Raw genomic sequence first — 18,709 nt, forward strand, 5'->3', positions numbered from 1 at the left:
TTTTAAAACACTTTATCTCAGTATCTCATGAGGCTTGAATTAAAAAAACTGGTAAATATTAATGAAATTTATAAATTTCAATGTGTTTAGAACTAATAGTAATGCAGTGTGTCCTGTGTTTAGAATAAGTAGTCATTTACGACATAATTGGCTAATTAAACGTTAGAAAAAAAAAAGAGGCATTGAGTCTCCTCAAATGTATTCATAATGACTAATTTTTTTTTTGTTCTAATAGGTATATTTTTGTATGAAAAAATTAAACATATACTTATTTTAAAGTTAAACATGTTTTGTACTCTTAAGAAATGATGAAAATAATGGATAATCCCTAAGCACATTTATGGCTCCAGAATTTTTCAATAGTGTGCCCAGCAAGTCTGGAATGTAGACCAAACTAAGGGGCTGTTAATGGCATCTGGTCAGAGAGTTTAATTTTAAAAGAACCCTGGTGGTTTGCCATTTTCAGACAGGTTCCGGCAATATTGCGGCAATAATACCGGTACACTTACCGACATGGATCATTCATACCAGCCAAATATTGCGGTAATATTGCCTTTCTGTATGAATGCTGTCATAAAAGGAATTGCCGAACCCCTACTGGCACCACCATACCAACCCCCTTTATTATTTCAGATTTGATAGTGAATCATTGACAATAATGAATATCAATGTTATCACACTATTGTTATGAATTAACGTCCTAAGTTATTAGATACTGTGTCACATTAAGTAAACCTAGTGAAAGCTCCTTAACTTACTGATGATTTCTATAAAATATAATGATGTGAGTCATGTCGTGGATGAATGTTTCCTAACCTTTGACCTGAATTCCAGGCTCACAGCGAATATAAGTCTATAATAAAGATAAATGCATGTATACGTACAACTACTACTTAAGAAATTAGAAGACAGAGACGTTCTTATTAGTTCTATTGCAGATGAACACGGCCCATTGACGAATACATGATTTACATTCATGAGGTACAAGATCATTTTATTGATATTTTATTCTTTTTTCCGCTGACACATTGAATTAAGTATATTACAAATCCAGAATACATTGATGGAGACAAAATAGTTATTATACCTTAGTACCTGTTGTTTATATATGAAACCTAAAGATGTAATAGATATCATAATGTGGAAGTTGAAATCTGTGGATTAATTAATAAATATAATACATTAAATACTGTAATTTAAATACAGTATTTAATATTTTATTTTATATGCATTGGTGTTCAGATGATTGATACCAGCGTTATATAAACATAATAAAACAATTTTCAATATAATTGTTATTATTAAAACTGATAAAAACTATAGTATCAAAAGCGTTCTTTTTAATTGCGCATACCTTTATATTTACATACAAAATTGTTATACCGCCACCACAAGAAACAGAATAATAAGTGCCGTGTGGCATTTGCGTACCATATAATCAACGTGCCATCTTTTTAATGGTGATTTTTAATGATGTTGGTATGAAAATAAATAATTAAATATTTTAAAACATTTCATTCAAGTTTTTCATTTAGAGAAATAGATTTTTGTTTCAATGTCATTTAGAAGTTAAAGTCATCAACAGTTAGCATTAAGAAAGCATGTGGAAGGAAGCTTGGTGATTGGCTAGTCTCGCAGTCTTGTCTGCCATATTCCCATATCCTCTTTAAAAGTACAACAACCTGTCATTCATTGATTAATGTAGTCGTCAAGAAAAAAACATGGAGGAAATTTCCAAGTTGTGATGTGAATGGATTTTGTCACTGTTCCTTCTACTATCACTCATGGAAGACATGATCACTTTTGGTTTTGAAAATATGATATAAAAAGAAGCAATATGCCATTGTGGCTATATAATATGCTGTGATTGGTTGAAGTATTGATCACATGACACAATACATAACATTTACTTCTTATGGTGGCAGTATGACAATATTGTCATCAAAACAGATAGCCTAATAAAGAACTGAATTTATTTAATACATTGTATGTTTTTTTGTAGATAGAATAATATGATAAATAACTTAGGCTACTATGATTGCATGGAAAAGAATATAATATATAACTGAAATTAGTTGTACATATTAAATATAATTTTATGTTATAGAATAATGAAATAATAAGTTCTAGTGTTAAAATTATCTGAGTATTTATTATCACCGTATACAGTAATTAATTATAAATTTTAAGATATTTGTCTGCTTTTTAAAATTTTAATATATCTAAAACTTCTGTTATTACTTAAGTAAAACTTAGTATTATCAGATTAAGATTTTATTGACCTTGTTTTTGTGGTGTAGGTTTTGCCAGTTAACCCTAATTGAACATGTGGTTTTTTTTTAATTGGCCTTACTTACAAGCTATGTTTATGAGAAATTATAAACTTATTTATTAATTGGTAGTGATGGTAATTTGAAGGATAAAACAAAGAAAATTCTAGGAAAAGTGTTGTGAATGATGATGTATGACAAAATTGAATTTCCTGTTTGAATTTGTCTGAACCCGGACACAGATTACTGCCGATATATTTCCTATAAAATCAGAAGCATTGCCAATTCTTGCCAGTCAACAAATACTAAAGTAAATCATTTTCCATTCATTTGCATCATTGTACTTACTTATTTTGAAACATATTAATATTATTCTAATTGTTTTATGAAATCAAAATTTTATCTTATTCAAAAAATGAAGTATTTGTTTGTTTTTTTTTAAAACTTTTCAGACTAAATTTGGCCCAGATATATGTGATGAATCTGCCCAGGAACCTGCAATAGAAGAGCAGAGGCAGTGGGCTGAACAGGCAACAAAAACCTCTCTGCATCAGGTAGAGCCAGAAGACATTACTGACGTAATATCTGATGACGAAGACATGATGCATCGACAAAAACGAGAACTTTCCAGAAGAGAGCAAGATGCTATTCGGATTCATTTAGATCGAGTTAATAAAGCAAAAGCTGCCAAAGATGGAGGTAGTCCTAGGAAGTTGTCAACCGCAAAATCAGAAAGGATCAGTGTTGATAAAAGGGAAGAAAAAGTAGCCACCAGAAAAGTGTCCTCTAGCTCTAGACAAAGAAACCGCTCTCCAATCTTAAGTCCAGAAGAAGGAAGTCCACGTGATAACCGGTTAAGGAAGCGTTCAGACACTTCTAGACCAGGGACAGTTGATGTCACCAGTAGCCCCAGACTTCGTTCTGGTTTAGCAGAAAAGGAGAAAAAATTAACAAAAGAAACTTCAAAGGCATCCAAGATTGAATCAGAAAAAACGCGGAAACTGTCTTCAAGTGTGCGAACAGAAATTAAACAGGAGAAAAGTAGTGAAAAGAAAAGTCCAGAACGTAAAAAATCAACATCAACAAGAATTGAAAGGAAAGAGATTTCAACAAATCGACAGACAACACAGAAAACTGTTAGCACAGCTCAACAATTAAGACAAGAGAAGAAATCAGTTGATGCCAAAGACTCTGATGCAATAACTAGAAAAGCCAAAAAACTTTCTGATGATGATCAAAATGAGGTAAAGTTAAAAACAAATAAGTTGAAAGAGCGATCAAAGAGTGAAGTTGTGGAAAAACCAGGAAATAAGTTAATCAAAGACACTAAAAATCAATCAAGTAATGTTACAAAATCTTCTAGTTCTGAAGAAGGGTATCCATCACATGGCTTGCGTCGACATGGATCGTTGCGGACAAAAACTGAACTCGAGAAGGACAAATCTAAATTCAATGCCCTGCAGGTGAAAGATGATGAGTTGTTATCAATGATGAAGCTTCGTAGAGCCCAGCTGGTGGATGGAAACAGTGACTCTCAGGAGGATGAGAAACAGACAATAAAGAAGTCTGAGGAAATTACAAAAGTAAATGTTTCAGAACGATTGGAGAAATTCAAACAAATTGATTCCAGTCAGTCAGATTCACAGAAGCAATTGAAGTCTGCAATGAGGAAGTCTTGCAGCTTTGACCTACCAGCAGAAGAACAAGGGTAAGTGAATTTCTGTATCAACAACAAATACAATTGATGAATTTATGACAATTATGCAAATGTATGGAAAACAGAAACCAATACAGTAAAATACTGTATATCAATTAATGTCAGAGAGGAAGATCGCACAGCAGTAAGGGATTTGAATTTGTGACAGTCAATGCTGCTCATTCTTTTTTGATTAAGACTCTCCTTACCCCTTGCATCTGTCAATGCATATTAGTTCATGGTCATGTAGGCTATTCAGAAAAAGTTAAGGCGATTGTCTCCAGTGTACTGATCATTTGTAGGCCCTCATGTGTGGTTGTCGTGGGCCCCCAGCTTTCTAGTCTAAATTCCCTAGTTGATATTCATAAAAGGACCATAATTAATATTAACATTTACATTTCTATGTAATATCAATCTAAAACTTTTTTGAGATTAGTATTTTATCATCAGGGAAAAATAATATATAATCTCCATCATCACCATTACCATAATCACTGTTCTTATTATCAACATCATCATTTATCGTCAGCATCATTATTACTTCTAATTCTATCATTATGATCATCATTCCCATCATGACAAAGTGGAGGCCTAGCTTGGTGGTGAAGATGCCTGCCTTTCAATTTTAGTGTCCTTTGTTCAAATCCTATGAAAGCGCAGGATTATACTGTGTGTACAATTTTTAATATTTTTTTAAATATTTTTAAATAAGCAATGAATTTGTTTCCACTTTGCTTTTCCTTTTTAAAATTGAACAATAAAACTAAATGAAATGAAATGGTTTTTTCTCACTACTAAAATACATTATGCGCCCTCATCCGCCTTGTACTGAGACTTAGTTTATAGAGCAATACATTATTTTGTTTATTTAAAAGTGCCCCTAGATGTTAGCCAACTTGTGATCTTAAGTTGTAAAGGTCACCCTATTGTATGGTATAAACCACCACTACCAAAACTGTCAGATCATAATGTGATAACATTTTGAAGATGTTATCGCTAACGGTGGTCAATTATAGATCACATATGCTGTAATGTGAATGTGTACTTAACTCTTAATTATTGTGTGCTTAACTATCAACAGACAAATGGATCAACAACATGTTCTTGAAATAAGATTGCTTCCCCACGTATTTGTGATTTGGCCAAGCTTTTCTATTGATTTGAGTACTTATAGATTTGCAAAAGATTATTATCAGTGTCCTGGTAAACTCAAGTTTGTTATAGCAAACTCACTGAATAAAGACTGTATTGTGTTGGGGCAAACAAGCTGTGTTAAGGAAGTGATGAAACCAAAATAGAACGACATACTAAGGGATTGTTATTTCAAATATTCATAGATTCATTTCTGTCTTGGTTTTTCTACAGAACGGACGACAACAAAGATGTGCTCTCCTCTTTGAGTATCAGCCAAAAGAAAATCATGTTTGCTAAGATTGCTGTAGATAGCAGTACCCCACCACCATCACCTAAGCCAGTACACAAGTGTGTTCAACGTCTTAGAACGCATGATAGATGGCAGACCCAGCCTGTTACACCTGAGGAGCTTACGGATGCTGCTAACTGGGCCCAGAATCAAACAGCACGATCACAAAGTTCAATCAGTCTTACATCAACAACAGCAGAGGTACAAGAGGATGAATTCTCAAAATTGACGCTATCAGAAAAAATGAAATTATTCAAAGAGAAAGCTGAAGAGACAAAAAAAGAACCACCACCAAAACGATCAACTCCTAGACGTAAAAAGCGTACGGAGTCCCGATTTAAAACGCAACCAGTTACAATTGAGGAGGTTAAGAAAGCTGGTTCATTCTCTCCACTTGCCTGTAGTTTTGCAAAACCTCCAGATCCAGAACTCCTGGCAAATCTTCCATTGGCTGACCAAATTAAACTTGTATTTAATCAGCAAAATGCAGAAAAGAACTCTTTGTCAGGAAGCAGGGGATCTCTTTCATTGTCAGGTAGTCGTGGCTCCATCACAGAACGCAGAGACTCACAATCAGACAGTAAAGACCCTAAGGCAGGGGAACTAGACAATAGGAACTTCACACCCCCTAGCTCTCCATCTGTTCATCGTAGTATTTTAAAGAAGCAACCTTCTGGGGAGAGTACAGAAGGGGACGGTGCTGATTCTCCAAGAAGCATTCTGAAAATTGAGCGCAAGGACAGTTTTAACAATGTTGTTAGACATGAAAGTGTCAAAGTTGAGAGAAGCCTTGCTGATGACAGCATTAGGGCAGAGAGAGTTCGTAGTATCTTAAAGTCAGAGCAAGAATTAACAATTGAAACTGAGAAAGATGTTTCCAGTATCCTTCGTAAAAACTCTGGTGCTGATAAGAAAGATGTTGAAGGAATTCTGAGGAAGGATTCTGAATCTGATCAAAAGAAAGAATCTGTGGAAAGTAGGTCAATTTTGAAGAGAGATACCAGTAAAGATCGAGTGGAAGTGTCTGGAATATTGAAGCGTGAGGCTCAGGAGGTCAAAGAGGTGAAACAAGAGCCTTCAAATGGAATATTAAAAAGGAGTACTGAAAATAAAGTCAAACATGTAAGTGTAGTGTTTTATTACTATAAATCATTATGATATATTTTTTTCTTTATCTACTTTATCATCAACATTATTATTATAATACTGTGATAATTATCTTAATAATCATCTTCATCATCATCATCATCTTTATCATTATCATCGTTATCATCCATCATCATCATCATCTAGAACAACATTCATTGGAATAATCTAAAATGCATCAGTTTCAACGACATGTTTGTATATTATTATATTTGAACACAAGACATGCATACACTCATATAATCAGTAAGGGTGTAATCATAAAATAGAATTTCCACAAAATGACTACAGTAGCAAAGGGGTAAAATTTTCTGAAAAAGAATAGCTCTCATGTTGATTTTATCCAGAAAATAGTAATTAATTTATTTACACCCACCTACAGTACAAACACTAACAGTATAACACATATTACTCATAGTTTATTAATATGTTCTCTTCAATTTCTGTGGAATTGGGCATTTTATGATTCATCTAGACTTTGGCCCATCAGCCTATAAGTACAGCAGGTGTCATTGGTCTCGTGTTTGGCTTCAGTCTTGGACTCTTCCAAAACTTACAGAAGGAGTGAATTGTGGTTTAGAATCTATTTCTCCAAGAATTATATAAATTTGGAGAACACTTTACTATATTCTATATAACTAAATATGAATAAATTAATATAATGTAAGGTTGCAATTACTGAAATTAAGGCACGTTTCCCATATATTGTAACTAGAAACAAAATCTACCAATGAGTTAAAGTAATTTTTTCCCTTCTATAAATGTTCATTATAGTTCAACCCCTCTAATATATTGGGTTGGTCTGGTAATAAGTAGGAAATATGAAAATTGAGAATTGGTAGTGAAATACCTAACATGTCCTTAATATAAGGTAAGTTCAACAACATTATTGTTACATATTTGAACACCTCTTCACCCAAGAAATCATCTGATAACATACAGTAAGTAATGTTCATTTTGAAGGTTTGCAAATATTTGTGGTGATCCACCTGTAGTTTTCAGAGAATTAAAACCTCAGCTACTGTTGTTTTTAACAATCTAATTTCCTGACATATTTTATTTATTTTTAATGTTATTAGAGAATTAGAAAGACATTTTTAACAATACTATACAGAACCATTTATTATATTTAATAATACAGTGGGAACACATCATACGTTCTACCTATGGTGATCATTATTGCGTTAATGTGTCTGGATTTATTCATTAAAAGGTGTTTTGAGCGATGAATTTTGAAACCGCATCGACGTGTGTTGATGATAGTTTGATGAGGCTTTGCATCATCTTATCCTAAGACCACTTGTCATTATTGTGTCATGTTGCTTTTCAATTGAAATTTGTTCAAATATTGACATAGTGACAGACTTAGAAATATTGATAAGTTTGATAAATTATCTCTGTATACACACAATGATTATTTTATTTTATTAAGAGTTTTGCCTCTGTGGAAATTTATTTATATTTATTCTGGTTTTGATAAAAAATTTTAAAGCAAGTAGCAAGTTTCTGCAGCAACACGACAAATTTAGCATCATTTATTGTTGCAAAAGCCATCATATGGCTATTATTTGCGAAAGCATTTGAAAAATAGAAAATAATATCACATTGTATAACCCACATCCTCCCAGTTTAAAGAAAGTTTGCATAATGGGGTAGGAATGTTTTCTAGGAAACTATTGATCTGCATATCCCTTCCTAATAGAACTGTCTTAATGAATTGTATTCCAGCCTAATCAAACTATGCATCATGAGATTGGAACATTACTCTACTAAGGTCTTAGTGATCTACATACACCATGCCTACCTTTGTACATGAATGAACCAAACCCAGTTGTTTTTTTTTTAATTAATTGCAATAAAAGAAAAGCCAAAAAAAAAGCCAAAAAATGTAATAAAAATCTATAACCTATCAATGCTTTTTTTATGGAATTTGGTGTGCATATAGCAGGGTCAAGAGAAAGGACGTAAACCATGAACTTCATACAACGGGGGGGGGGGGGGGAATTGAAAATTTAGTAATATTTTAGAAATTGATGATCTTTATAGATTAGTTTCTGATGATGAATCTATTTTATTTTGTAGATTTCTCGAGTTTCAGCTGATCTATCAAGCTCTGAATCCGAGACAGAAGTAAGAAAGCGTAAGAAGTCAAAAGAAGAGAAGAAAGGAACGAGGCGAGCGCTGAGTAAAGAGAGTGGCAAGCCCGACAGGTAAGCTAGTCAATTTTTACTGATGGGAAGTTCAACACCTGTCTTTGCTGTCATCAACCCTGTTTTATTCCAATTTAATTTTTAAGCCTAATAGCCACTGATCAGCCAACAAATCCATCTCTGTTCTCTGTAGGCACTTGACAACCCTACACTGATTCTTGTGGCAGTCTGAGTGAATTTTCATTAGAAACCATCCGTCATGTGTGCCTCGGCGTGTTAAGTTCTTCATGAAATGATGTCAGTCGATATTTTTGTCATATTTCAGATTGGTTAAGGGCCTATACTAGGAATAAGAAGGAATAAAAGGAACAAGCAGAAACAATCAGTACATAAAAAACAAATATCAAAAGATGCATTGATTATGTTTAAATTACATAGAGCGAACGTTACTCCAAAAATAAGAGGATGGTCATAATTTATTGTTTCGACCTTTATTGGATCATATGACCCAATAAAGGTAAAAATGTTGAATGACCCAATAAAGGTTGAAACATTGAATCATGGTCCCTATCTTATTATTCAAATTAAGTTTATTCTCTGTTATAAAAACAAATAGTTTACAGTATTTTGGAAATAAAATAAAGAAAATAAAAATAGAGAACATTTAAACGGAGATTTAACATTTGCATCGCAATTAATACTTTATTATTATTATAATGAATAAATTTATTCATTTGTCTAATCATAAATTTGGTGATATAGGTTTCGTCGGGAAAAAAATGACCTCGTCAGGGTGATCTCCCATCAATAATTTGTCAACATTTATACACTGCCAAAGCTACCGCACTATATAAGCTGTTTGATTGGATGTGATTGTTAATGGTTTGCCATTTTAATTGGTTAATCTCATCTTTGTGTTTCCATTCCCAAAGGTGTGATCAGTGCCTCTAGAATAGCCATTTTTATGTCCGCTCCTATTAATTGGTCCCTGGATTTCAACACCATTTGATAATGGCTTGATATTTATTACATCTTGTTTGCTGCCACCAACTCACACATTCATAAAAGCCCCTATAAGAATAAGTGGAATATGCTATCTCTACTGCACAGTAGTAACCTCTATAAAGTATTATAATGGGCCTAACGGAACTAACCACTGTACTGAAAAGGGACAGAATTTGGTGAGCTTTCAATTATTAATGCATTTGGTACACAATCAACCATGAATTGTGCAATTAGCATTACAAAAAGCAATTGGTAGCCAGACAAATATCTGTAATCCCTTACGAGGTTGCATCGGGAACTGTCGGGCCTAGCTACTTGGCTACTGTGGGAGGTCAGAAATCCGTTCAGGGGAGCAGGAAACTGCTGAGAGCTAACTGGCTAGGATACAATACGACCTGTTACAACAATCCATTGGAATTAATTCAGGAATCAGTAGTTCATTTAATATTGGTGGGTACATGCTGAACTCTGAATCATTGTCATTCAGTCTTCCATCCGTATTTGGTATTTTATGATACCTGTTGCTGGAGAACAGTGGAGGAATGTTACCAAACTGTGTCAGGTGTAATAATCATTTATCAACAGGTAATACCAATTCACAGCCTAACTAATTTATTGATAATAACAATGATGGGATGGTTGTAGCTTTTCTTGTGATGAAACTTTTTAAGAGTTGTACGCATAATCATTAAATTTCTTACTTTTGCATGAAGTTAAAGTAGATTAGTTTATTTATTCAGTTATATTATGATGTGTGGAATGAAACATATGTTATGTACATATTTTTGGGTGGATGCTTTCAAGTTGTCAACAAAACTGTACTTCAGTTAAATTGGTTGTTTTACATGAATAAAGTGGAGTCCTTGTACTATTAGTTGGGATCTATTTGCTTTTTAAATAGCTCTATTATCAATTTCTGGTGAATGAGTGTTTTGTTATCCAAAGAATAGATGAGGAATTAGAATTGCCAGTGCAGTGAACTAAATAAGTTAGGCAAGTAGCTTAGGAAGTACTGTAGTAGTTATTGCGAATGTAAGTTATCTGCCATAATTTTCAACTTTTCACTTACAAAGGGCAAACTTGTTTTGCGACCCGTATTTGGGAGAAGGATTGTGGTAATGCTCCTCTCATTCTGCCTATCCTTTTGTAGTTTTTAAATCAATACATATATCAGTAGCCTTGTACTTGACAGTTAAGCTATTGTATAAAGAGATACACCCACAGTATAAACAGCCCACTTATTGTACTGTAGGCCTACTGTTGAATAATTAGGATGAAGCTAGCAATGGTGCTTTGATTATTATATTAAGCGTATTATTATTTCTTTAATAATAAACAGAAGTGGCAGATGAAGGCCATCGTAATTTATAGAAAATTGCTTGTCGTATATGGCTCATCTACTAAGCACAAAACCCTGGATTTTCTTTTTACTTATGACAGTATTTTTTTTCTGTTGATTTAAGGAGATCACCTAGCTAGTATTCTACTGACTTTTGTGACATCTATGTTTACGTAGATGTGATTGTAATGCTCGGGTTGCTATTTACCTTAATAATAACAATATGGCCAGTTCCTATACTACATTACGAGCCAGCAAAGCATGTGTTACATTATGCACAGTTTGAGACTGGCAATTTTAAGTCTGTATCGCCAGTCCTTAATTAGCAGAACAGTTGTGTAGGAGTTGTGTGGAGGTCATGCCATTGATTTGACCCCTTCCTTTCTGGTTCAACTTCAGGAACATCTGGTAATATGAGAGTATCAACACTCATAATGATATAAGTTGGGGGAGTTGGACAGAAAGCAGGGTGATATGACTATAGAAGAGACTTACCCCAACTCAATGTAGCATCAACATGATTACCTTGTAAAATATGTAAATAAGGTGAAGTTGAGAATATAGGCCTGCAACAAAGTTACACATCGTCTCCCAACGATTTTCTAATTTTTCTCTTCAGATGATTTCCCCCTATGATTTTTCTCCCATTCCATTTCCGTGAAAACTTTTTCCATTTTGTATTGGATTCATATGGACACAGCCAAAAATAGAATTTTACACATAATTACGCACATCCTGCATCACATAGGCTTATACTTGGATACATTTTAATTACATTTACCTTTCATGCATGTACACTTTTTCACATTTAGAACTTTTAGTTTTTGCATGAAAGAGCAAATAAAAAAAACTAATTAAATAATCAGTTGCAGCTGATCCAATGTATTATAGTAGTTGATGACCAAATGTTATTGCCATTACATTAGTTTTGTAAAAACATTCTGGAAAATTTCAGAATCATATTTTATAATAACTAAAATTGTGTATTTAGAAAAACATACAAACTGACATTTTCAAGAAGATACTTGGGAGATTTTGATAATCCTATTGTGAGCCCCCTTACATTTAAGTGTTCTACCCTTGGAATGCCAATGCCCGCCACACTCTACCTAGATACGAATGAACAATAAACAGTATAGTTAGCTTCTCCAAGTCACTCTATTAACCTCAGTTCTCAGGCCACTAACACAATGTTTTATTTGGTCTCCATAGGTCATATTTGTGAAGTTTAAGTCCAATAGCTTTTCTTTATTGACATCTATTTAACCTTGTGTGTCTTACTCTAGCCAAGGATACCTGATGATGACATAATTAATGTCGAAATATTGAATCCCAACACTGATGGCGTGCATTTCGATACTTGGAGTATGTACTATACTATCTTATCTGAGATTAATCAGTGGACCTTTCAGTTTTACTCTAGCCAGGTGCTTAAGACAATAGGTGGGATTAGATGATGTTAAGTACTGCCCTGACAATCAAATTCTCTTTCACAAAAAATTATTATCCTATAGAATTTGAACACCAAACAGTGAGTAGGGTAATAGGAAAATGAGAATACTGGCTCAATATAAATATTATTATAAAATTATATTATTAATTATTCTACCAAGTTCATATTTATGACACTTTCAGTACATTATGTATGCAAATTTAAATTCTGAAATTATCAGGCTTAGCTAGACGACATGGTTACTGTTGCTGACAATTGTGTATATGAAACCATTAAACAAATCATTGAGTTTATGACTAATATGTTTTTCAAGGCCAATAATCATTTGTGCTAGGTATACAGTACATTATCAGATGAGGAGTGTCTCCCTTTGTCAGCTACACAGAGGCATAGAAATGTGTAGAAAAATAAGCTAATGTTGCCATTGTGTTTGAGGATTTCTCAAGTGAAGTAGGTCTTCTTTGTTTTATGAGTGGTATATTGAAAGTTAATTGTTCATCAAATTTTCCCAATTCATAGATGTACTTTATTTGCTTGCTCACTTAAGGTAGGTGGTTTCTCTGCTTGCTTGCTGAAGGCAAGCAATGTTGGTTTTCTAGAGGTTTCTATCTTTAATATTACGTACATGCAATCATTCGGTAATGGTTTTTCAAATCATATTGTTGATGGTATTCTGAAATTTCTACCATCTGTCACATTGTTTGTTTATTATTTCCCATCAACAGCAATATCACCATTTATGGTCATAAAAAATACATACTTGTTTGAACGATGCACTTGATAGAGAGTGCATAACTCCTCTGCCACACCACTTTATTAATGTGATTTTTCCAAGACCTTGGCCCTGAAATTTTAACTTTTCACCCTGAACTTAATAACCTCTTTCTCAGACCATGATGTACTGCGCCATTAAATTTTATGATGATCCATTCATTAGTTTTTGCATAATCCCAACAAACAAGCAGACAAAACATGTGTAATGAACACATTAACTTCCGTGGTGGAGGAAAATTAGTACGTTTAAATAACAGCTTTGAAATAATGTTCACAAATTAACTGTTAATGTGGAGGTGGAAATTTAAAACAAAAAAACATCAATATCAGCAAATGTATCATCTTTATCTTTATTATTACCTTATAATATTAAGCACTTTGAACCTGTAATCACTTGATAAAAGATAACCCTGAAAACAATTGATTGTACCTCAGTCATGCTTTTTATAAACGCTGAAAAATCATTATTTGTATCAACATCGTCATACTCCTAGTTGTCATCATTTTGATGTTAATGATATCTTGTCATCCTCTTTCACATCATATTCTTTATTTTCCTCAGCAGTCATAATCCTCTTCACAATGTCATTTTCAACTATTCATTTTCTACTAATCCATATAATTTGTTGTTGTTATGTGTACAGTATTTATATACACTCCTACACTAAGTGTAGCCCATGGTGTTTAGTTTATCTGGGACATGAACTATCAGTAACCCTCTTCTACCTGAGAAGTTTTACACTTGAAATGTATGAAGCTATGCTCAGACTTAATTCATACAGGTATGTATTTACACTTCAATCTGGAGAAAAGCAGTTTACATACTGTAGTAGTACTTCAAATGGCCAAACCAGAGAATAAAAACCATATATACAGGCCTGCTCTTGTACTACATAGCTACCTACCACCTAATATTAAATGATTATCAACACAATCCAATTTTACTTATTTACCATTTAAAAATGTATCTTTATTTATTTATTTTTTTCAAAGACCTGGAAGGGTCCATACTGGATAGACCTCCTCTTCTTGTATTCCTCCCTAAAGAAGTTGGAGGGAGAGGTTTTGTCGGGGAAGCTTATGATTGATAACCTTTGGTTGATTCATTGATATGAAATTTCCAGTTATTACTTTCATCATACATAATATCAAAACTCTTATCTTATTTGGTTTTAGTCATGTTATTGTTAGATATTAATAATACTGTCTAGAAATGTCGAGCCACAGTACCATTATTGCGTTAATTAAACAGTTTTGCGTATACTAGTTTAATTACGGTTTAATTCAGAAAACCCATCGGCAAAATTATTCAATTTACTCGATGAATAATGCGGTGGTTTGTGTTGATGATGGCAATGAATTCATGCTTAAAAATTGTTTCTATTCGATTACAATCATTGTGAATTTCTGTTAAAGAATTATCACCAGCCGGGAATTTTTAATTGGAAAAATATCATCAATGATACATACTGTAATGGTAGGTGTTTTTAGCCGTCTGTTTTTTGTTTGTTTTTTTGTTTATTGACGTTATAAAAGTACTCTTTGTACTTTGTTAAATGGTAGAGTAGGATCCTTGATTCAAAAGGTTCCCTGTCAAAAAAAAACTTGTAAAAAAACTTTCCTACAACCCCTTCTTTATCTGTCAAGGTAGGGAAACATATTTTCTAATTCTACTGTCGTACCCTATTGTTTTTCCCCCCTGGTATAATTCTATTTAGTACCGTTTTGCAAGGTTTTCCTGGTTGAAAATCATTGTGAATTTCTGTTAAAGAATTATCACCAGCCGGGAATTTTTAATTGGAAAGATATCATCAATGATACATACTGTAATGGTAGGTGTTTTTAGCCGTCTGTTTTTTGTTTATTGACGTTATAAAAGTACTCTTTGTACTTTGTTAAATGGTAGAGTAGGATCCTTGATTCAAAAGGTTCCCTGTCATTTTCCAGAATTATTAAAGCAATAATTTAAATTAGCTCACTCATAAGCGTATATTTTAGGAAATGTGTAATGTAGAGTATATAGTGTTTTTAACAGTCTGTTGTATTTCATTTTATTGACACTAAAGTGCTGTATATTAGTGGTTAAATGGTAGATTGGGAGACCTGAATCTTAAGCATTCTCTCTAGTCATTTTCCAGGCCTATTAAAGTAATAATAGCAGACAATGTTTTGTAAAATATGTATGTACTGTACATTTCTTTTAAGTGTTAGCCACCACATTATGATGTTAATGTGGTTATGTGTTGGAGTAATTTAGTGTTTAAAAGTACTTTGTATGAGAGCCATTCAGGGACAGATAAACCAAGATATTTACATTTTACCATGCATGAATTAATGACTGCTCAGAATGATGTTCTCATTTAGCAAAGGAAACCACATTATCATATTGACAAATTAATTTAAACAATTCTAAGAATAAATGCATTTAACAACTTATTTCTCTAGAATTTTTATTAAAAGAAAAAAACAGCCTGCAGATATGATATATTAAATTCTTTGAGTTATTTGCTTTGGTTATGTTTTCCACTATCTTTCAATCATTAAACATTTGCTATTTATTATTGTAGTCAATAAAATATTTTTTCTTTTCTTTTTTGGTATTTTTTATGTAGACTTTTATGTAAAATAATATTATTTTACATGGTAGTATTTGTATAGTATCTTGCATGTAATCGATAGATAGTATAAATTTTAAAGAGAAATTCAGTTTGTGAATTATTGTCAAATGTCATAATAATGGTAATAAATATGAGCAAGTATTTTGTGTTATCAGATAAAAATAATCTCTTAACGGTTGAACATACTATAACAATAGATTATGTTAATTTTTGTGCGTGTATTTGTCATGTCTGTTGTTAACTGTAATACTGTATTTAATTCAGAACCTTGATACGTACAGTGATTCGTTGTTTGTTTAATTGTATAACAGTAGAAGCAGTGGTAAAATTTACTTGTAAAAAAACTTTCCTACAACCCCTTCTTTATTGGTCAAGGTAGGGAAATATATTTTCTAATTCTACTGTCGTACCCTATTGTTTCCCCCCCCCCCTGGTATAATTCTATTTAGTACCATTTTGCAAGGTTTTCCTGGTTGAAAATTCTTTCAATTCATGTTCAATCAGGTATTAACTGACTATAACATTGTCTGTTGTGAGCAGAGGAAAGGAAGGGGTCATCAGGTGAACAAGCATAGGGTTGTTTTTTTTTTCTTTTTCAGTACATGTAGTTGGCCTAGTTTTTAATATGTAAAGGTTTTAGGTTAAGTGCAAGTTTAGAAAAAGAGGTTAACTGCCTGGAAAATAAATAAGAAACACTTTCATGTTTTTAAAAAGTATTTAAATAGATTGATTAAATTTCAAATTGCAGCAGAGTTTTATGGAACCAAAGCTTTTTAAATGTGCATAGGATTGTTATCATCCTTATTACTGTTAATATTTGATTAATAGCCTCATGAAAAAAAATTAAATAAATATATAGTATACTGTAGTTAAATTTCTGTTAATACTAAAAAGTTCATAGATTTGAATATTTATTATATAATATATTTATATTATATTTTCAGTCTGTCTTCAGTTGTGCCTTGCACACAGAATATCCTTTCATAAATATTTTCCACAATTTTTGTTGCACAAGACAACCATTCATGAATAACCTTGCTAAATTTATTGACTTAGTTACAGTAACCTGGAATTCCATTTTAGTATTCGTTTAATTCAGCTTGCAAATATTCCTTACACAAGTGACTCAAAAGTCGTAATCATATTAGTATTGAGTACTGACAATCATTTCATTGTAGTGTAGCGACTTGATGCGTTGCAATTAGACATGGTAAATTGCCATCCCATAGATGTTCATGCTAAATTACAATTTGATATTCATGCTAAATTGCTACAATCTGGTTTTCATGCTGCTTTGCTACAATCTGATTTTTATGCTACATTGCTACAATCTGATTTTCATGCTACAATCTAATTTTCATGCTATATTGCTACAATTTGATAGAAATTCATGTTACACTCCAATGTATTTTCAGAAATAATGGGTTCACCGACATGTTTGACATACGAACGAAACAAACTCCAATAAAAGTGATGTATCTACTGAGTTTGTTTCATACTGTCTTATGGCAGAATATATACCTTTAAGAATGTCTTAATTTGACATCTTGTCCGTATAAAAGCGTACAAATTTCTTTATTATTTTTTGTAACTAAAGCTTATGTACACAAAATGGAATATAAGCGCAAGCTCATTTTAACTTCAAAGTTGGCCCACATGTGTAGAAAGGTGACAAACACCCACCTACATGATGTAAACACAGGCGTTTCAGAACAATGTTCCGTAACACACATATCCAGTATACCTTGCATATTTGTTCAATCCTGTTAAAAAAGTAAAAACATCCAGTCCAGCACTTACAATATTATGCAGTTTTTATCTGTCAGACTTTAACAGACAGACTTGACCAAACTTTTTATAGTGTAATCTGGATTACCATTATTTTTTTTTGTCTTATAATGAATCCATTTCCATGTTGAAAACTTAGTTCTGCATCAAAATATCAGAGGTATTTAATGATCAAAACATTTTCTACCAGAGAAAAGCCCCTTTCTTTAAATGAATTTGATTCAATTCGGTCTACAAGTGATTTTTTGCTTGTCAATTTTTTTGGAAGGTATCTGACATAGTTTGTAATATAATAATTGTTGTCAGACATTTTGGAGACTGATGAAATTTTTGCCTTTTGCAGGAAATGGATTTTGAATTAGGTTTCACCTTTCGATACCCTTCTTTCATACAAGTTTAGATATTACTAAACATTGTAGATGTCATTTTAGGTTTATTAATTTATTGTCAACCTCTAGGCACTGTAAATACACATGTAATAACATCACTATTATTCCTAGTTAATGTGTTAATATTTCACTTTAATCTAGTATGTTGTAAATGAGATGCATAGCCTACTAAAATGTTATCAACATTCCAGTGACGTTGTCAGTCCTGAGTCGGTTATTATTCAGTTATGCGATTCTGTTCCACAATTACTCAACCTATATCTCTATATAGGTTGAAGTCCTTAATATTTCTGTGATTGCGGTATGACCTATTTTTAACTTAGCATGATCTAAAAGTCAAAAAAGTAAGCAGGTTTAATTTCTAATTAAATGCATTTAATATATAATAAGGCTGTTTTTCTTTTTCCTTATCAACTGGATGGCTGCTAAGTTCGCCTTTAAATTTAGACTATTAGTCAAAAGACTATGACGTGAAGATACATGTTGAAAATAATTTGCTCTTCACGTTTCTGTTTGGTAAATTTTGTAGGATAAACACCTAAGAAAACGTCACAAGCTTTGATTCATTTAATTTCTGTGGACGCAAAAACATCTTCAGATAGCATTGCAGTACCCGCTGCTACTCTGAAATCGGATTCATCACTAGCCACCAAGCGCA

General features: G+C 32.7%; 1 protein-coding gene across 3 annotated transcripts in view; it reads left to right on the forward strand.

Moving 5' to 3' along the window:
* LOC117114881 (supervillin-like) overlaps nucleotides 1–18,709 on the forward strand; it is a 144,082-nt gene that overhangs the window by 104,203 nt on the left and 21,170 nt on the right. For all 3 annotated transcript variants that reach the window (XM_033258507.1, XM_033258517.1, XM_033258510.1), the window contains 3 exons: nucleotides 2,723–3,978; nucleotides 5,332–6,511; nucleotides 8,618–8,745. In XM_033258507.1, coding sequence (XP_033114398.1) covers nucleotides 2,723–3,978; nucleotides 5,332–6,511; nucleotides 8,618–8,745 — 2,564 coding nt within the window. The remainder of the gene's footprint in view (nucleotides 1–2,722; nucleotides 3,979–5,331; nucleotides 6,512–8,617; nucleotides 8,746–18,709) is intronic.

This window comes from Anneissia japonica, unplaced genomic scaffold, assembly GCF_011630105.1.
Source record: "Anneissia japonica isolate Jap-2015-1 unplaced genomic scaffold, ASM1163010v1 scaffold199_len4679917_cov187, whole genome shotgun sequence".
Taxonomy (NCBI): Eukaryota; Metazoa; Echinodermata; class Crinoidea; order Comatulida; family Comatulidae; genus Anneissia; species Anneissia japonica.